Source organism: Pezoporus occidentalis, unplaced genomic scaffold (genome assembly GCF_034315485.1).
Source record: "Pezoporus occidentalis ecotype Australia unplaced genomic scaffold, CSIRO_AGI_Poc_V1 ctg2, whole genome shotgun sequence".
Lineage (NCBI taxonomy): Eukaryota > Metazoa > Chordata > Aves > Psittaciformes > Psittacidae > Pezoporus > Pezoporus occidentalis.
Genome location: NW_026913855.1, coordinates 21181661 through 21200495, shown reverse-complemented (window position 1 = coordinate 21200495; position 18835 = coordinate 21181661). Strand labels below are relative to the sequence as shown.

The 18835-nt window shown below is 48.5% G+C and overlaps 2 protein-coding genes across 3 annotated transcripts; one reads left to right on the top strand and one right to left on the bottom strand.

The window, feature by feature from the left end:
* Positions 1–2605: 2605 nt before the first annotated feature.
* ABCF2 (ATP binding cassette subfamily F member 2) lies at positions 2606–13046 on the bottom strand. 2 transcript variants are annotated; one of them, XM_062618156.1, is made up of 15 exons: positions 12903–13046; positions 12469–12637; positions 10146–10358; positions 9388–9570; positions 8891–9062; positions 8648–8743; positions 7928–8030; positions 7748–7843; positions 7521–7640; positions 6788–6877; positions 6441–6551; positions 6131–6193; positions 5563–5691; positions 4528–4731; positions 2606–3216 (listed from the first exon to the last, which is right to left on the bottom strand). In XM_062618156.1, the coding sequence occupies exons 2-15, from the start codon at positions 12620–12622 to the stop codon at positions 3079–3081; spliced, it is 1872 nt and encodes a 623-aa protein (XP_062474140.1). In that variant the 5' UTR covers positions 12623–12637; positions 12903–13046; the 3' UTR covers positions 2606–3078. The 2 variants fall into 2 exon arrangements, with proteins under 2 accessions (XP_062474140.1, XP_062474141.1); XM_062618157.1 differs by lacking the exons at positions 6131–6193; positions 12903–13046 and having other exon boundaries at positions 12469–12752.
* An 88-nt stretch (positions 13047–13134) lies between these two features.
* CHPF2 (chondroitin polymerizing factor 2) lies at positions 13135–18149 on the top strand. The gene is made up of 4 exons (XM_062618137.1): positions 13135–13763; positions 15157–15721; positions 16177–16359; positions 16645–18149. The coding sequence occupies exons 1-4, from the start codon at positions 13489–13491 to the stop codon at positions 17905–17907; spliced, it is 2286 nt and encodes a 761-aa protein (XP_062474121.1). The 5' UTR covers positions 13135–13488; the 3' UTR covers positions 17908–18149.
* The last annotated feature ends 686 nt before the right edge of the window (positions 18150–18835 follow it).

The following is an 18835-nucleotide window of genomic DNA, read 5'->3' as shown; positions in this document are numbered from 1 at the left end:
AAAATCACTACCTGTGTTTTCTATGAGGCCATGCATTGACAAGGACCAGTACAGGGCTTCTCTCCTGATGTACATTCCACACACCAGTTTACAGACCTGTAAATAGCTGAGATCTTTGTGTTGGGGAAGATTGTTCACTGCGGCTGAAGCTGTTTTACCTTTTCTCCCGGTCACAGCAAACAAAAGCTCTTTCATGCTAAAGGAGCTGTTAGCCCTTGTACCTCTCCACAGCTCCTGCTGCATCTGGCACCAGCAGTTACATGCACACAGCTTGTTTTTTTTGACAAAATCTTTAGTTAGAAGAAAGCCCTTTGTGGAGAAGGAGCAGTGACTGGTCACTCAGCACTAAGCACAAGGAGCCATTAAATAGCAAGGGCAGAGGCTCATCCAGTGAGCAGTATGGTCAAATCTGTACTCCCAGACTGGGGAATTACCACCGCTTCCCTAGACTGCATGTGCTAGAGGCTGCTCAGTGCGGAAGCCGTGTGCTCATCTTGACTCATCCTTGTGATGTTTTTGTACTTTATGGATCGAGTCACAACACAAAGACAAGGGAATCCCACAACCTTGCACTTGATGTAATACCTGCCACTTCTGGCTGTGGCTGTGTCACTTTTAGACTTGAAGCAAGAGTAACGCTGTAGAGGCTCGAGGCCACTTCTTTCACAGAAATGACCATCCTAGCAGCTAGATACAGTTTTGCTTTTCTGCACGACCAGAAAAGGCCTAGCTCAAACAGTTCAAAATGCCACTGCCCAGCTAGTGGCTGTCTCTCTCACAGACATCAGGACTACAGGCCATATACCTGCCACAGCTGCTTCAGTGCAGTCTTACAAACTGTCAGCATAGAACAGGCTTAAACCAAGTCTGAAATAACAGACTGATATGGCATGTATGAATATATACTTCATTTTACAAGTCTTAGCCTATTGTGACCTCTAGTGCAGTTACAGCTACTTTTGCTTTGAACATGTATGTACCTCTGGTCCTTGTTTGCTAACTCAGAGACCTGTCTGCAACTGAGAAATTCCTCGTGTTTTGTAGCAGCAGACAGCTAACACAGCTAGAAATATTCTCAAACTACTGTCCATCATGCTGGCTGTCAATGTTCCCATGCACTTCTCAGGATTTAGTATTCCCAAAGAACTCAGTGTAAGGTTTTATCCTAGATTTATTATTGCCACCATGGCTCTCAATTACTAATCTGAAATGGAGAGATTAGAGTTGTTGCCAAATGTTTGACAAGAATCAGGAAGAGCAGAATGAACAGCTCTAACCTCAGGCAGGCCTTCATGACCTCACCATTCTCATAGCTACTTTGCAACCCTTTCCAAGTCACCAACATCTTTCTAAAACCTAGAGAGCAGAACAAAGACATGCATTCATCTATTCTTGTTTCAACTTTTGTGACACCAATCAGCCTTTACAGTAATTACTTATGTGTGGGCTGCTTTTACTCTTCACTGTCTGTTAACTTCTGAGTACTACACTCTGAAACTTTTCAATGCAATCTAGCCTTTTCTGCAGAACTTGAACAGCATTTATACTAACCTGCATTATTTCCTCAAAAATAATACTTCACCCCTCAGATCATTGCTAAACCCACTGAAAAACCTGATGTTCTGCACTGTCTACTGGAGGCAGGTCCCATTGTGACATTCATCCTGTGGATGATCTGCAGCACTTCTATAGCAGCAGTCACAACTTGGATGGTTTAGTTGGAAAAAAAACCCAAGGAAATGCTTTACTCAAAAAGTAAGATCCACGGATAGCTGGCATCTGAGAAAGTACTGCAAGAGAGTGAGCACAATTACTCCATATTTGTCCTATTCTTCAATTTGCCTGCTGACGTGTACTGGTGGAACAGGTTACCAGGCTACACGAGCCCCTCACATAAGCAGTACAGCCACTGTCACGTGTCAGAAGTAATTAAAATGACAGCTCGCAATCCTAGGAATTTTATAGGATTTGGATTGTTATATTTTTCTTTAGTATGTTTTGTTAAAAGAAATGAAAACTGTATTTTATTGAAGCTTCTATGGCAGAGGGTGAGGTCTGAAACTTTCCTAAAAATTTGCCATTAAGAACAAAAATAAACCAACTTTAGTCAATTAGTCTTGTTTAGTTATACCTCCAGGGAACAAATAACTTCATAGTGCAAAAAATGCTAAATTATTGAGTCTTATTATTCAACCCATGCAATTCAAGGTGAAGGAAAAAGCACACGCCTAAGCCATTCTGCTGCAGACAACAAACACACTGGTATTTTATAGATCTAAATTCTGTTTCTAACAGCCAATCTTCAGAATCCTTCGAAGTTTTGTCTGTCCAGAATGCATGTGTGGCTTGCTCCCCCTTCTGTCACAAACTGGAAAATACAGTGTTCACTGGATCATCAGAGGTATCCTAGGTTAAGGATCATACTCACTGCTCTGTACTTCCAGAGCTCAGTACTAACCACTTCATAGATCCCATGAGTTCTGGTCATAACTTTGGTAGTAACTTCACCCCAGAAGACACAGCTCTGCATCCTCACTTAAAACTCAGCACAAGCTGATCTGCCCCAGCATGCCCCAATAACTACTATGGCTCACAAGACAAGAGCGTTCTTCCCTCTTTATTGACTGGTGGATTCTCAGGCAGATTTGTTAATTACACTGTTAAATAATAGTTAAAAACAAACCAAGGCCAGAGGAGTTTGACGTGAAGTATCTAAACTGAAGCAGAAATTGGGAAGGAAGAGGCAGGAGAAGCTGGGCTGGGGTCTCCACTTCTGTATCACTGCAGCTCAGACAACCTAACTGCCACTGCCGTGATCTGAGATCATTAGATTCCAAGGCCCGGCTCAGATGGGACATCATCTAAATATGGAAACGGTTGCCCAAATGTAGCCAGATCAGGAGAGAAGAGATCTGTCCAGATACAGAGGTGCAAGGCAAGTCAAGGGGAAGCAGTATTGCAGCAATCCTAGAACACAGCCAGAGATAGCAGCAGAGTCCCATTCCAGTCGGCAGATGGGCGAGTCACATTGGCCACTGTCAGTCTCCACAGTGAGCATCTGACCGACTGCTCTAGAGCTCACATGTTGTGGGTCTTTTTGGTGAGCTGCGGATCCTCACCCACCAGCTTTGACTTGAGATGTTCCTTGTAGGAGAGGATGTCGCCTTGCCACTTTGTGATTGTCTGCTTCTCACAGACCCAGATCTCCTGTGCAACCTGAAAGCAAGCACAGGAGAGGTTTACAGTGCAGCATTTAATAATTTTACCAAAGTTATAAAATTATCCAAAATCTACTGTCTGAAGTATGGTAAGAAAAGAGTTAGGGTTAGGGCTAGGGTTTCACACTTCACACTTCAACTACCAAAGAAAAATACCTGTAGTGAAATATCTTACCTGGTGTTTTCTGCATATTTATACAAGATTCTAGAACTAAAAATCCTTGATTCCTCAACATTTTTTTTTTGTTCATGGACTAAGGAGGTGTCCTAGGTTCAGCAGCAGTAGCAGTCATTTTTCTCCTTAGTAGCTGGTGCAGTGCTGTGGTTTTGACTTTCAGCCTGGGAACAGTGCTGATAACACCGATGTTTTCAGTTGCTGCTCAGTAATGTTTACTCTGACCAAGGACTTTCTGATTCTCATGCTCTGCCAGGGAGGAGGGGAAGCCAGGAGGAAGCAGAGAGAGGACACCTGACCTGAACTAGCCAAAGAGATATTCCAAACCACAGCACAGCATGTCCAGTATAGAAACTGGGGCCAGTTACCCAGAAGAGTTAGAGCACTGCTTGGTCGGGCTGGGTATTGGTCAGAGGGTAGTGAGCGGTTGTATTCTCTTTGCTTGTTATTTCCTTTATCATTATTATTATTGGTGGTTTGTGTTATACCTTAGTTACTGGACTGTTCTTATCCCAACCCGTGGGAGTTACATTCTTTCGATTTTCCTCCCCATCCCTCCAGGAGTTGGGGGGGAGGAAAGTGGGGGAGTGAGCAAGCGGCTGTGTGGCTCACTGGGCTTAAACCACAACAGGAGGAAAGCCTTTCCTGCTCAACTGGGCATTGAAGGGAAAAAAAAAAAAAGTAGTTCTTTAAGTGAACTACTTGCATGTAACACACTGAAAAATAAAATTACACCTGAACTTGCAGATAAAGCTATAGCTGATAAATCAGCACTTGATATTTGTGTGTACGTGGTGCAATTTCCTTTGCCTGTGCAGACTGAGCAATAAATTACTGTGCTAGAACTACTCCAGTATCATTTAAGAACACCTAGTTAAGGCCTCTATAGTGTCACTGCCATTTAAATTATTCTTTACTTCTAGGGTTTTGTTGGTTTGGTTTTTTTTTTCCAGTACCTAATGTGTTTCTAGGCTACCTCAGCAACTATTTCACATGAACATGGCAAAGGAATCATGTCCAGAGATTCCTTTCATTCACACATCATCTTGGGATGAGTCGGTTGAAAACACCCAGTTTAATTAATTACTTAGAATGTTAGAAAGGTGCTCTGACAAAATTCACTACTTTTCTTACCTGCTGGATGAGTCTGAAGTCATGGCTGACAAGCATCATTCCTCCTTCAAAGTCATTAATAGCATCTGCCAGAGCATCTATTGTTTCTATGTCCAAGTGGTTGGTGGGCTCATCCAGGAAAAGCATGTGAGGATTCTGCCAGGCCAGCCACGCAAAGCACACACGACACTTCTGCCCATCAGAGAGGTTCCTAATGGGACTCACCTGACAAACACAGACACTGTTTGGAGCTCTGCAGGGAAGCTTACACACTTCCACCCTGACCACAGGATACTCAGATCTCACTGTGTTTCTAGCAGCTACATGACACAAGAGGACAAAGTCTAGTCAGTCTTACACCTAGACTAAGCTTCTCTCACCAGCAGAACAAGGGAATTCCAGGGACTTCTGAGAAGAGTCCATCACAAAACCCAGCTTGTGGTAAAGGTTCCAAAGGGCAGTTAATTGAGAACTGACGAGTGTTCAGTGCATACTCACACAACCATAAAACTACTCTCAAGTTCTGGAGTGACAAATGGAGAACAACGTAAAAATCAACGCTGAATTGCAGTGATGAGGACAACTCCTGTCATACATACATATGTTCCTGTATATCATACAGGAACATGTCATGTTTAGACTTAGAGCACCGCTGGTGATCCTACCCTGTTTGAGCAAAGTGGTACCCACTCCCAGTTGAAAATGTGTTCTAGCATTTCTGCCTGCTATTCATCTCAGTAATAAGAAACAAACTAGTTCAAGTTACAATTAAAATATGCGAGTCTAGGTCTATGCCACAACTTGTCTTCCTTTCACCCAGATTCTGAGGTCACCCACTCCAACCCACATAGAGCTGCAATGCGAAGAAAGTTCCTATGAGCCATGAGTTATTTTTTCCTCCAGTTTCAAAAGCTGAGATGGAAAAAACATTTTGATGCTGTCGTGCGCTATACTGCATACTGCATCACACTGTCAGACATCAATAGAGCAACAGAAAATGCAACAGCTTTACTTCCCTCATGAGCAAAAAAGCAAACCTCAACCACTTGTACTCACCTGCTGTTTCCCTGTCAGACCATATCTGCCAATGATTTTCCTCATCTCCTCCTTCTCTTTGATCTCTGGGTAGCATTTCAGCATGTACTCCAGGGGTGAGAGGTCTAAATCCAACTGCTCTTGCAAGTGCTGACAGAAGAAGAAAAGTCAGCTTCAGGCTATGCAGGCCATCCACTTCATGGCCAAAAGTATTTCCCTCCCTTATAAGCCCTCTGTACCTGCTGAGCAGAACACATGAGCCAATAAACCCCCTCACAGCATAGCCACTGTGCAAACTATTATGAAAGGAATCTCCATTTCAGGAGCAGGGGTCCTGCTTCAGAATAGCAGGCTTGTTCACGACCAAGCACAAGGCAACCATCTCTCCCGTAAAAGTCTAGAGGCTAAACAGAAAGGACCACAGCAAGCCTCTAGAGCCCATTCACGGAATGGAACAGTTCCTTCCCCCATCTCCAGGCACAGAAAAGCAGCAGTGGGAGAAGCCTCAGAAACAGAGGGGCAAGATTCCTCATTCCTGACAGCTTTTTCCTCAGCAGTTCATGTCCCTGGTGGCTGCTGTAGGAAATACCTGGTGGTATCTACCGATCTTCACATGTGAGTGCTTGCGGATCATCCCATCTGTGGGCAGCAGCTAGAAAAGGAAGATAGAAGCATTACACCACAAAATCCCTCCTTTGGCTGTAGGCCAGAAATACAGAATCCAGATATCTCTCCTGTGGCACAGAGGAGGCAGCCTGCACAGATAATGTGAGATACTGCAGCATGATCTTAGAACTTCCAAGGCCTGACTGTGGTGCTCTGGCAAATAAATGCAGCTTCATTGAAGACCACCCCAAGAATCAAGGTCCAGAACAGAGTAAACAATGTGGGGAGCATACCTCTCCTGTGAGCAGTTTCAGCAGTGTTGACTTTCCAGCTCCATTGGGTCCAACAAGAGCTACACGGGTATCCAGGTCAATCCCAAACTCCAGGTTGTTATAGATCCATGGCTGCGAACCACAAAAATCATGACACATATACTTTTCCACTACTACCCAGAACCTCCATGTTCCACCTGTAATACTCTGTCCTCAGAAGACTTAGCATTAACGCTGACAAGAAGTTTGATCCACTAGTCATTCATGCTGCAGCCCGATCAGAAAGCTTAGCCAAAAGCCTTATACTCCCAAACAAGGCAGGTACACGAGAAATCTCCATACAACACATGCACGTTCCCCATACTCACCCCATCCTTGGTGTATTTGAAGCTGACATTCTGCACCATGATGACAGGAGGAGGGATTTTCCCACAGGATGGGAAATAGAATGACAAAGTCTGTTAACACAGAATATCCACTTGTTAAGAGACCCTGGAGCATGAGACAACCCAGTTATTCTGGTATGTCACTACAGACATCACCTGCAGACAAAGCCACCAAGCCCCTCTAGCAACCCAGACTTATTCTGATTAGTTGCCTGCAAGCTCACTTACTGGATATGAGAGTCCCTATTTTTTTCCACTTGAAGCAAATTTGGGCTTGTTCTCTTCAAACAAGTACAAATTGATCTAAGCATTCTTCCCCATCTTCTCCAACCCTCAGACATTCATTCCTGATTTCTGTGTCTGCAAAATAGCTTTATTGATATGACAAATCCCCTTCTCTCCCTAGAAAATTACTCCTCCTCTTCAGCATTACACTATCTTCAGTACAGTCATCCTTCACATCAGGAAGGGTGTATCATTCTTGCTCCCAGTTATGCCAGCCATTCCCGCTCTCACAGAATCATAGAATGGTTTGGGCTGGAAGGGGTCTTAATGTTCATCTAGTTCCAACTCTTCTGCCCCAGGCAGGGACACCTTCCACTAGACTAGGTTGCTCGAAGCCCCATCCAACTTGGCCTCAGCTAAAGATCACTCTACTTATCTAGGCCATGTTTCCAATACTGATCTCCAGATGCAATCCCATGTCTCATCCTACCTTATCATTCACAACTCTCTCTGTCAAGCCAGCAGCCATCATTTTTTGAAGGGTCTTCTCCTTGCTCTGAGCCTGCCTGGCCAGCTTCGCACTACCATGACCAAATCGTGCAATGTAATTCTGCAACAAAACACAGAGTTAGCTGAAAGCCACAGTAACAAGGTTGAGGAGGTGCAGGAATGCCCACCTGCATGGGTATAAAGATGTTCATGCAGCTAGGCAGATACCTTCATATGGGCAATCTGATCTTGCTCCCAGTGGAATCGCTTCATTTGATTTTCTTCTAGCTCCAAGCGCGTCTTTACGTACTGATCATAATTTCCCTAGAAAGAGACCATGGAAAGTAATACACATCCAGAAAACAGCTCCTCTGTTTTTGCCAGTTGCACAGGGCACCGTTTACTCACTGTGTAGTACTTCAGTTTGCGGTTGTGCATGTGGATTATGTTGGTGCAGACACCATTCAAGAAGTCCTGGGAGTGGGATATCAGCACAAGGATCCGCTTGAACCTAGGGCACCATGTAACTTATTAATTTGACATTAAGGCAGGAAAATAATTCTTGCTTGTTGGCCTTGATGGTGACAAAGGATTTACATGCACCAGATCTCTCTTGCCTACAATCGGATTTAGAATAAAAAGATAACAGCCTTGGAGATGCTCTGGGAAATCTGGAGTAAAGCAGCTACAACCAGCTGCAGCATGCAAATACTACAAACATCCTCCACTGTGTTAAAACACTGCTCACCATAAGAAAGCCCTCGCACATGTTCACAGAGACAAGAGCTGGCCACCCATCTGGTAGACGACTAGTGCTACTGATGCAACTGACACCACTGGCATCACACCTCTAAGAAGTTTCAGCCTCTGCTGCTTATTTCCACCTTGGTACAGACTATCATCTATCAGGCATACTATGACTTGCTCTGCTCCAAATCTGTAAAATCTGTATCAAGAACCCTTCCACAGATAAATGTAGCAACAAGCATAGAAAGGTGTCTCTGGTATTGCAATAATTACGTAGCCACAAGAACCATAGATAGTTATTACGGTAGCGCTTGCTCATGGGCAGACAAGACGTTCCAGCGGAAAAGCACAACATGAAACAGCAAACTCCTTCATGCTTACGTTTTCAGCTCTTCCTCCAACCACACACAGGCATCCAGGTCAAGGTGGTTTGTGGGCTCATCTAGCAGCAGCATGAAAGGCCGAATGAAAAGGGCTCTGAAAAGAGAGGGGAGATGTGTGTAGGGTAAATGCAGGTAACCCAAAGCCTCTCAGCTCTGAGTTCTGAGAACTGTGTATGTGGCTCTGCAGAGCCAGGAGCAGGCAGGCAATCTCCCAGGAGGCAGCAGGCAGTATAACACTCACCTAGCAAGAGCCACCCTCATTCGCCAGCCACCACTAAAGTCCTTCAGCTTCTTCCGCTGCATGGCTGGGCTGAACCCCAAACCATGAAGGATACGTGAGGCTCGTGCTTCTGCCTTGTCAGCATCCAGCTCCTCCAGACGTTCATATAACTCCAAGAGTTTCTCACACTCCGCTGAAAGAGAGCCTGCCTGTCAGCACTTCTACCAATAAAGGGCTCTCAGCTGCACCTCTATACAGCTAGGAAAGCTCTTAGTCCATCTGCTTTACTACTATTCAGCCCCCTCCATTCCTAAGCCTGAGACACTTCTTAAGAAGCTGCACAGATTAATTTCATTCAAAGAAGTGCAACCCCACAGGACTTTTCAACTAGTACAGGGCAGCTGGGGGAAAGAGGTATTGTAACATATAAAAACTCTGCCAAGGAACCCAAATAAAACCTCTTCTTCAGTGGGGAGGGAAATGAAGGAGACGTCCCTTGGGACTCAAAGAAGCTTTACCATCTTCATGAGCCAGACGTTCCGCTTCTCGTTCTAACATGGCCCTCTCTGTATCCACCTCCATCACACACTGTAGAGGGGTCTTGTCACTGGGAGGCATCTCTCGCGTCAGGTGATAGATGTCAATATGCTCTGGGATGGGCACTTCCCGTTTTCCAATAGCTGACAAAAGCATGGATTTCCCTGTGTGCAAAGATACTCAGCAATTAATTGTTGGATTCACTGAGTTATAATGTCACAGAGAAATAAACGAGACGCAGTCAGATCCCATTGACTGCCTTCCTTTCCAACTCCAAAAAAAACCCTTGGGAATTTCTTGCCCAAGAGGCCAGAACTGGAGACACACTAGAGCTTACTGCCTTGCTGCGACAGCTGCCCTCCCAGCAAAAGCTCACCACCCCAAGGACAGGACTGAGACATGAAGAAGCTCTTTGGAAACCACTGCAGTTCAGCCCCTGCCTGGATTTAAGGAACACAGGAATCAGGCAGATTCACGAAGCCCAGACATCTCACCCAACTCCCCACAGAAACAAGTTCAAATGCACAGTCCAAAGCCAGAATGTAACCTCATACTTCCACCAGCATCCTAGCAATTCCTCTTCCTGGGTGGGGAGATGGGAGAATGGAAACTACCATGTCCCAGCCATGACTGCCTAACTGCCTGCTTTATTGTTCCCAGCATTTATGACCAGCTTTTCAGCAGTATGGCATCTTCCCCAAGCTCCAAAAACCCCATGGCACTGTGCCCCACAGCTTACCAATCCCATTGAGTCCAATAAGGCCATAGCGCCTTCCGGAGTTCAGCTCGAGTTTTGTATCACTGAGCAACTCCTGGCCATGGAAGGTCAGCGAGAGGTTAATGATGTGCACATCAGTACTGTTGGGATGGGAGGCCAGCACTCCTGTCACGGCACGGGCAGCGGCTTTCTTTAATTCAAAATCCTCCAGTTCCTTTGTAAGAGCATCCACCTCTATATGCAGAGACAAACAAGAAGTGTTATTGATTTACCAGCACAAGGGAAGCCACAAGCCTCTGTATCAATAGGCCCAGGATCAAAAAAAGAATTCTCATGCCCCCCTTTCTACAGAAATGTTGAGGAGGCTCAGATGCAATGACACTCATTTTTCAGCTTAGCAGATGGATATACAGGATATAACAGGAACTTCCACCTGCTCTCCAAAATAAAATATGACCAATAGAACTAAATGAGCAGCCAGAACAGCCAGCCTGTTATCCAAATAACAGGACTGCGACTAAACCCCATCGCTGGAAGGACTGGGGTGGGAAGAGAACTTACAAAGTATTGCTTTGCAAGCTTAAGGAAAGAGCTGGCCAAAAGAAAACTTGGATAGGAAATAAATGAAGGGAAAGTTGAGAGGACAAAAAAAGCAGCAGTACTGGAACAGGTCCTACCATTTTTTTTTTAGAAGCTAGTATGTACATATGCATGTCCCCCTCTTCATTTCCTCCTACAGTATACGAATCTTTCCTTTTCATCAGTTGCTGCCCTGAGTTACAGACTGATTTCCATTCCTTGGTGAGCCACTGCCATTTTGAAGAAGGGCACTAATGATCTCAGAAATACTCCACCTGCCCAGAGATGAGGCCTGGGGTCCAGACAGTTTGTGTTGAAGCCAGTGAAGAAGAGCACCCTGGCTGTTAGCATCCAGCACTTCTGGCAGAACAACTCACTCAGCAAAATCGCTATTATCAAGTGCCTTAACCAAGAGGGAGCAGAACTGTTAGCCGCACTGATGCAGGACCTTCTCTGAAAGCACGGGCAGTGCAGGCAGACCGTAAGAAGCAAACCAGATAAGCACACCACAATCCTTGACCGCCGACCTCTGCTCTTCAGCAGCCAGACCCACCAGCTGCTGCCCCGCTTGCCCTGACCGGTGCCGCCGGCCGTATCCTCTCACCGGGACGGTGGACGGGAGGGCCAGGCCGCTGCTCCCCAGCCCCACCAATAGGAAGGCAGTATGCAGATGCGCCGAGGCAGCCGCCGGTATTGGCCGGCTCGGTCCGGGCGGGCCCGAGTCTCCGCCCGCAGCCGGCGGCGCGGGATCGGGCCGCAGTCGCGCCAGGCATCGGCTGGGTCTGGCCCGTGACCCGGTCCCGCCAGCACCGGTGCTCTGGAGCGTGCCTGGGGACCACGAGGGCGCTCGGCAAGGAAAGGGGCCCTCGGGAGTGCCCTGGGTCTGTGTCGCACGCCATGCCTCCTGAAACAACGGACCGTGAGCTGAGCCCGAGAAAAGCCCGTGCGCCCAACAGCCTGCCGGTTACCGCGTGGGCTAAGTACGGCCAGAAAATAAACTCAGTGTAAGCTTTCCCTCGGCTGTTTCCTTTACGGAGGTCAGTACCTCTTTGTTGACAAAGTCTCTTTCATTAAGGTTGTCAGGCTCTTAGTTTCTGCAAACCAGGTATGTCCCAGAGAAAGGGATGAATAGAAAGGGATGAATAGAAAGGCTCACAGCAGTATCAGTAAGAACAGTGAGAATTCAGGCACTACGGTGGTTCCTGCCACAGTTAAAAACAACAACAAAAAAAAGCCCCAAAGCCAAACAACATTCCCCCCCCCCCAAAAAAAAACCAACAAAAAACTCCACCCAAACAAAAACACCCCAAACCACAGCTCTCCAAACTAAACTAACAAACCCCACAAAACCAAAGCCAAACAGGTCTGGGCATCAAGTACGAGAAATCGGGACAGTGTCTCCGTGAGAGAGAAGAAAGAGACACCATCAGCACCCTCTACCTTTGCCTTGCCAGCCTCAAGCAAGGGCCGGTAAACCCTTCACTGCGCAGCTCATGGACAGCCACCAGCAACTGCCGGAGGTGTCCCGCCGGCTCAAGGAGAGAGCGGCCAAGACGTCGGACGCCGCCGCTGCCCCAGCACAGGCAGCTACCCGCGCCCGTGGGGTATTTCGTCTGGAAGGGAGCCGATACCCCAATACACTGAGCCCTGGGCACAACCGCATGCGTCCGGCCAGACGCTGCCGGGCTGACCCCACCGGGGGAGGGGGGCCCGTGTGGAGCACCCGGAGCAGTGGGGCTGTCGTTACGGAGGGGCAGCCTCTCACCTGGCAGCGACGTTCCGTTGGCCTCCGGGGGCCGGACCTCCTGCGGCTCCGTCCCAGCATCGCCGTTCTCCTCTGCGGCGCGGCGTGGCCGCTGTCGGGCCTTGGCCGCCTCCTTCTTCTTGGCCGCCTTCTTCTTGGCCAGGTCCGAGGGCATGGCGCGGCGGAGGGGCTGCGGAGGAGGTGCGACAGGCGCCGTTAGGCCGCGCCGGCCCGCACCGAATCGCCCCGCCCCCGTTCCCCGCCCCGGCTCGGAGCACGCGGCGCTGCCGGGCCTGACCGCTGGCTGCCGGCCCGGCCGCTGGGCTGCCCTCGCCGTGCCACGCTGCCCAGCCCAGCCCAACCCAACCCAACATAACATAACCTGGCCCGCCCAGACCCACTCCTCTTTCCCACCCCTCGACTCCAATCGCCGCGCCGCACGCCCCGGCCCGCACCGGCTGGTCCGTGCCTTCCTTCTGTCGCAACAGGACAGCTGCTACCGCGTGCGCACGCCCCGCCCACCCCCGGAACAGCGACCAATCGGAGCGCGAAGCGTCACGCGCGCCGGGCGCTCCGCGGCTGCTCTGGGAAGCGGAGTCCGTGGAGCAGGAGCACAGCGCGCAGCAGGCCCCCGCGCACTGCGCCTCCCGGCGCGCCCCGCGCCCGCCGGCGGGTGACGTATCCACGCGGGGAGGGGCCTCGTGGTACCATAGAGGCGAGGGCACTACGGAGAGCGTAAAGGGGAAGCGGAAGTGCGTGCGGGTTGCGATGAGGCGGCTGAGGTGGCAGCGGTGGGAGAGCGGTCGGGCGGGACCCACCGCTTTAGCCTGCGACCCCGGCACGGAGACACCGGCCACCGCCGGCCTGCAGGTGAGGGAGACTCGGCGCCACTGACTCGTGCTGCCCGAACGCCTCTCGCCGGAGATGTCGTGCGGCCGCCCGGTTCCCGGGCGCTGGAGCGGCACCGTGAGCCCGCGCAGGCCGTAGTGGGCCTGCGACCGCCATCGCCCGGATCGAGTCGCTCCGCGGCTGGACGCCGCCATGCGCCTGGCTGCGCTGCTGGCCGCGTTGCGGCCCGTGCTGCCGCTCGTCCTGGGCCTCTCCCTTGGCTGCAGCCTGAGCCTTCTGCGCGCTTCGTGGAGCCAGAGCGGTGGTGAGGACCAGTGCCTTGGGGGGGTCGGCCGTCCCGGGCCCCTCGCTGGCGGAGCCCTTCCGGAGGTTGCAGATGGAAGGCTGGGTCCGGGCCATGAGGACTTCAGGCCTAGGATTGTTCCGTACTACAGAGACCCCAACAAGCCTTATAAAAAAGTGCTCAGGTAAAGTATGTTCTTCTGGCCAGGCTTTCCTGCAGAGAGAACAATCACATATGGGTGGTACTGAGGGTTCTAAACCTTCCAGTGAGTTAACAGGTTCAAGGTGGAACATGCTATTTGAAGTACCATATGTAGTAATAGCTTTATACAACAAGGCAACAGCTGAGATGGTTTCCTGGGAGGTGCAAGAGAAGGCTTTAAAAAGCTGTTAAAGTAATAAGTGCACCCAAGAAGATTGAGAATATTTCTTTTTTCATTGGTCATGTCTAATAGAACATGTTAAGTTATTCTCCAAAACTTTTTAAACCAGCCTATTAATTAGGAGAATGTTGAGCAATTAATGATAACATGTAACTTGCAAATAGTTAGCTCTGTACTTTGTTTTAATTGCACTAGCAATTTCCTAATTTGGATAAATGATGTGAGAATGTGTTTTTCTTGAAGGAAGCAAGTGTTTTTACAAAATATGTTTTTTACTAGTGCATTGTCTCTTAAAGCTCTACTTCTAGGCTTAATTGTTTCATCACTGATAGACTTCAGCATAAAGACTTAGCCTAAATTTTGCAAATATCATGAAGTTCAACAAATAAATTGCAAGGTCCTGCACCTGAGTCAGGGCAAACCCCGGCACAGCTACAGGTTGGGTGGAGAAGTAATTCAGAGCAGCCCTGCAGAGAAGCAGTTGGGGGTGTTGGTCAGTGATAAGTTAACCATGACCCATTAATGTGCACTTACAGCCCAGAAACCAACCGTGTCCTGGGCCACATGAAAAGAAGTGTGACCGGCAGGTTGAAGGTTGATCCTGCCCCTCTGCTCTCATGAGGCCCCATTTGGAGTACGATGTACAGTTCTGGTGTCCTCAACATAAGGACATGGAGCTGTTGGGGCAAGTCCAGAGGGGGCTGCAAGGATGATAAGGGTGCTGGAGTACCTCCTCTACAAAGACGGGCTGAGAAAATTTGGGGTCTTCAGCCTGGAGAAGAGAAGGCTGCGTGGAGTCCTCATAGCAGCCTTCCAGTATCTGAATGGGGCCTACAAGGTTGCTGGAGAGGGACTGTTCATAAGGGACTGTAGTGATAGGACAAGGAGTAATGTGCTTAAACTGAAGCATAGGAGATTTAAGTTAGATATAAGAGAGAAATTATTTACTGTGAGAGTGGTGAGGCATTGAAAAAGGATGCCCAAGGAAGTTGTGAATGCTCCATCCCTGGAATTGTTCAAGGCCAGGTTGGACAAGGCTTGGGGCAGCCTGTTCCAGTGGGAGGCATCCCTGCCTATTGCAGGGGTACTGGAACTAGATGATCTTAAGGTCCTTTCCAAACCATTCTCTGATTCTATAAGTCTTTGATTTTTGTCATGCAGCTGTTTGCCATGTAGGTGTGTCCTTCCATTACAGAACTCGCTACATCCAGACAGAATTGGGATTCCATGAAAGACTGTTTGTGGCTGTGCTGACATCCAAGGCTACCCTGAATACATTGGCAGTGGCAGTGAACAAGACAGTAGCCCATCACTTCTCTCGCCTGCTGTACTTCACAGGGTTGCGCAGTGCCAAGGTGCCTCATGGCATGGTGCTGGTGGCCCATGGGGATGAGCGTCCCATTTGGCTCATGTATGAGACCATGAACTATATCCATCAGCATTTTGGTTCTGACTATGACTGGTTCTACATCATGCAGGATGACACCTATGCCCAGGCTGACCAGGTCAAGGCTCTGGTGACACACCTAAGTATTAACCAAGATGTCTACCTGGGCCGAGCAGAGGAGTTTATCGGGGGGGATGAGCAGGCCCGCTATTGTCATGGTGGCTTTGGCTACCTGATCTCCCGCAGCCTGCTGCTTAAGCTTCGTCCGCACCTGGACAGCTGTCGCAATGAGATCCTTAGTGTGCGGCCAGATGAGTGGCTGGGACGGTGCATCATTGATTTCCTTGGCATCACCTGTGTTTCCCAGCTCCAGGTACTACCTCCCTTCTTGGGGCTTTGTGTTAGCTAAGCCTGCCAGAACCCATGCTCTTACTAGTTCCCCCCTGCATAGCAAAGGGGCCTTTCCTTAAGCCTCTGATATGAGTTAGGGTAAGAAAGGACTGTGTGGTAGGGCAGCATTGGGGAGAAACCTGTAATCAAAGCTGAGATGTGGGAGAGAGAGCACATACGGTTATTTTCAGCCTAGTAGCAGATGCTAATCCCCAGGTTTTTTGGAGGTCGGATAAAGGGCACACTGGTACCAAGAAGGAAGGGGGCATATGGGGGGGGAGTGGGGGGCGGTGAGGGGAGATGACAACTCTGACATTTTTGTCTCTGGGTGCTGCAGTCAGCATTGATAAGAGGGGCAGATGCATGTCTGGGGTGAGGGAATGCTTCTCTGTGAACTTGAGTTCCATGCCAGTCTTTTCTGGCTCTTGTCCACTTCAGGGCCAGAATTATCACACCTATGAACTGGCCAAAAATACTGAGCCAGAGAAGGAGGAAGAAGAGGAGTTCCAAACAGCTCTTGCTGTGCACCCTGTTTCTGACATGACCTTGATGTACAGGCTGCACAAGCACTTCAGCAGGATCCAGCTTGACAGAGCCTACCAGGAGATCCAGGACCTCCAGGTAAGTGGTGAGGGATATCTGCAGACTCCTTGACCAAACAGGTCTCCTTTTCTTTCAATACCGTGAAGGAAGAGTGTCTCTTCTGGTTGCAGGTGTGACTTGTCAGCCCCACACAGGATATAGTCCTGTGTCTCAGAAATAGCACTTCTGACACCATGTTATCCAAAACTACTGGTGTGATACTACCAAGATACCGTTCTAGGTGGTGAGGCAGGCCTGGGTGGGAGATGGAATGGATCTCTTTGAGAGTGGTTAGGGATCAGTATTCATTCTCTCTCTGCACAGATGCAGATCAGGAACCTGACATCATTGACCCCTGCAGGTGAGGTGGGCTTGACTTGGCCTGTGGGCATTAATGCTCCATTTCTTCCAAAGTCACGTTTTGAGGTAATCAGCTGGGACTACTTCACTGAACAGCACCTCTTCTCCTGTCCTGATGGCTCCCCCAAGTGTGAGCTCTTGGGAGCCAGCAAAGCAGATGTTAGTGAAATCATCGAGTCTGCACTTGAACAACTTAACAGTCGCTACCAGCCTCTGCTCCGCTTCAGCAAGCGGCAGTTGCTGAATGGTTATCGGCGTTTTGACCCTACACGGGGCATGGAATATACTCTGGACCTACTGCTGGAGGCAGTAACCCAGAAGGGCCACAGTCATGTTCTGGCCAAACGAGTTAGCTTGGTGCGACCGTTGAGTAAGGTGGAAATAATTCCCATGCCATATGTGACAGAGGCCACACGAGTGCAACTGGTGCTTCCCTTGACAGTGCAGGACCTGGATTTTGTGGCAAACTTCCTGGATATGTTTGCTATGAACACACTGGACACACATGATAATGCCTTGCTGACTTTGCTTTTCATCTACCATCCGTATGATGCCCAGCGTGTCAGTCAGGTGGATGTTTTTGCTGGAGTCAAAGCCATGGTAGGAGAGCTGGAGAAACGCTATGCAGAAGTTAAAATCCCCTGGATTAGTGTTAAAACTGAGGTGCCATCACAAGTGAAACTCATGGATATAGTCTCAAAGAAGCACCCTGTGGATACACTGTTCTTCTTGGCCAGTGTCTGGACAGAAATCAACATGGAGTTCCTGAACCGCTGCCGCATGAATACTATCAGTAATTGGCAGGTCTTTTTCCCAGTGCACTTCCAAGAGTTCAACCCTGCATTGGTGTACCGTGGTGAGCAGACTGCTTCCTCCACCACTGACTTCCTGAGGGATGGACATTTTGACAGACATTCCTTTGTCGAGGCCTGTTTTTATAATTCTGACTACATGACAGCACGTACAAAGCTAGCAGCTGATATCTTAGACCGAGATGAGGTGCTGGAAAGCATGGAGGTGTTTGATGTCTTCCTACACTATTCTGGTCTGCACCTATTCAGGGCTGTGGAGCCAGGGTTAGTGCAGAAATACGCACTGAGGAGCTGCAATCCCCGGCTTAATGAGGAGCTATACCACCGCTGTGTGCTTAGTAACTTGGAAGGACTTGCATCCCGCTCACATTTAGCCATGGCCCTCTTCGAGCAGGAGCAGGCCAACAGCACTTGAGAGGCTAGAAACATCAAGAACTTCTCAGCACCTTAACACTTGGCACTTTCTATTCCCTTCCCAGCCTTGCCATGGGTGAAGGGCATGTGATGTCCAGGGAGGAGAAGGAGGAGGACTTTCCCAGCCCTTCTCTGAGACACAGGCCTGGGCTGCAGAGAGAGGCTGTTTCCCTGGGGGTTTTGTGTTGTTTTTTTGTTGTTTTGTTTTTTTTCCTGGGTTTGGAATAAATAAGTTTCTTTCCAGGCAGACTCATGTGGTTACTTATAACCTTTATAGTGTCTGGGATGAGGGAGTAAAACAAGCTGTAGAGTTGACCTTACTTTAAACCACACAATTCTGCTGAGCAGTGCAGAGATGGTGAATATGAGCTATGTACTGGAACAAAGTTACCACTGCTATGCTGCTTTCAGTGCTGTTTGTGGTATGCCCATGTGCGTTTGTATCTTCTTTTTTTTCATTTTTCAGGGAGGCATAAATATAACTTGTCTAGTTTACTGCTGGACAAAGCTATTCAATGCGCTTTCACTTTGCTGTTTGGCTTTTTCACAACTGCAAAACATTCATTTTGTTGCATCGTCTGGAAAGGTGAAGGAACAGAAAATTCTCTTTGTGCACTAAGCTTGACTCAGTTGGAGCGTTGTGGTTGCAGTGTGCTCTAGAAGACAACCAGGAACTGTCTGAAGTTCTGCAGATGGAGCAAAATATTATCCCTGAAAATAACAGATATATTGCTTCCTATCGCAGGTGCCATGGCTAGCAGATTTAGTAGTTCCGCTTCAGTTTGACCTGCTAAGTCCTGCACCTATTAAAGTGGTGAGCCTGTGCAACTGTTCTAAGGGACAGAAAATTCTTTGGTGATGCTGTATCTTTTTTGAGTTCATGGCTCTACATGTCTTCAATACACACTTTTGGGAGCTGGTGGTTTCCT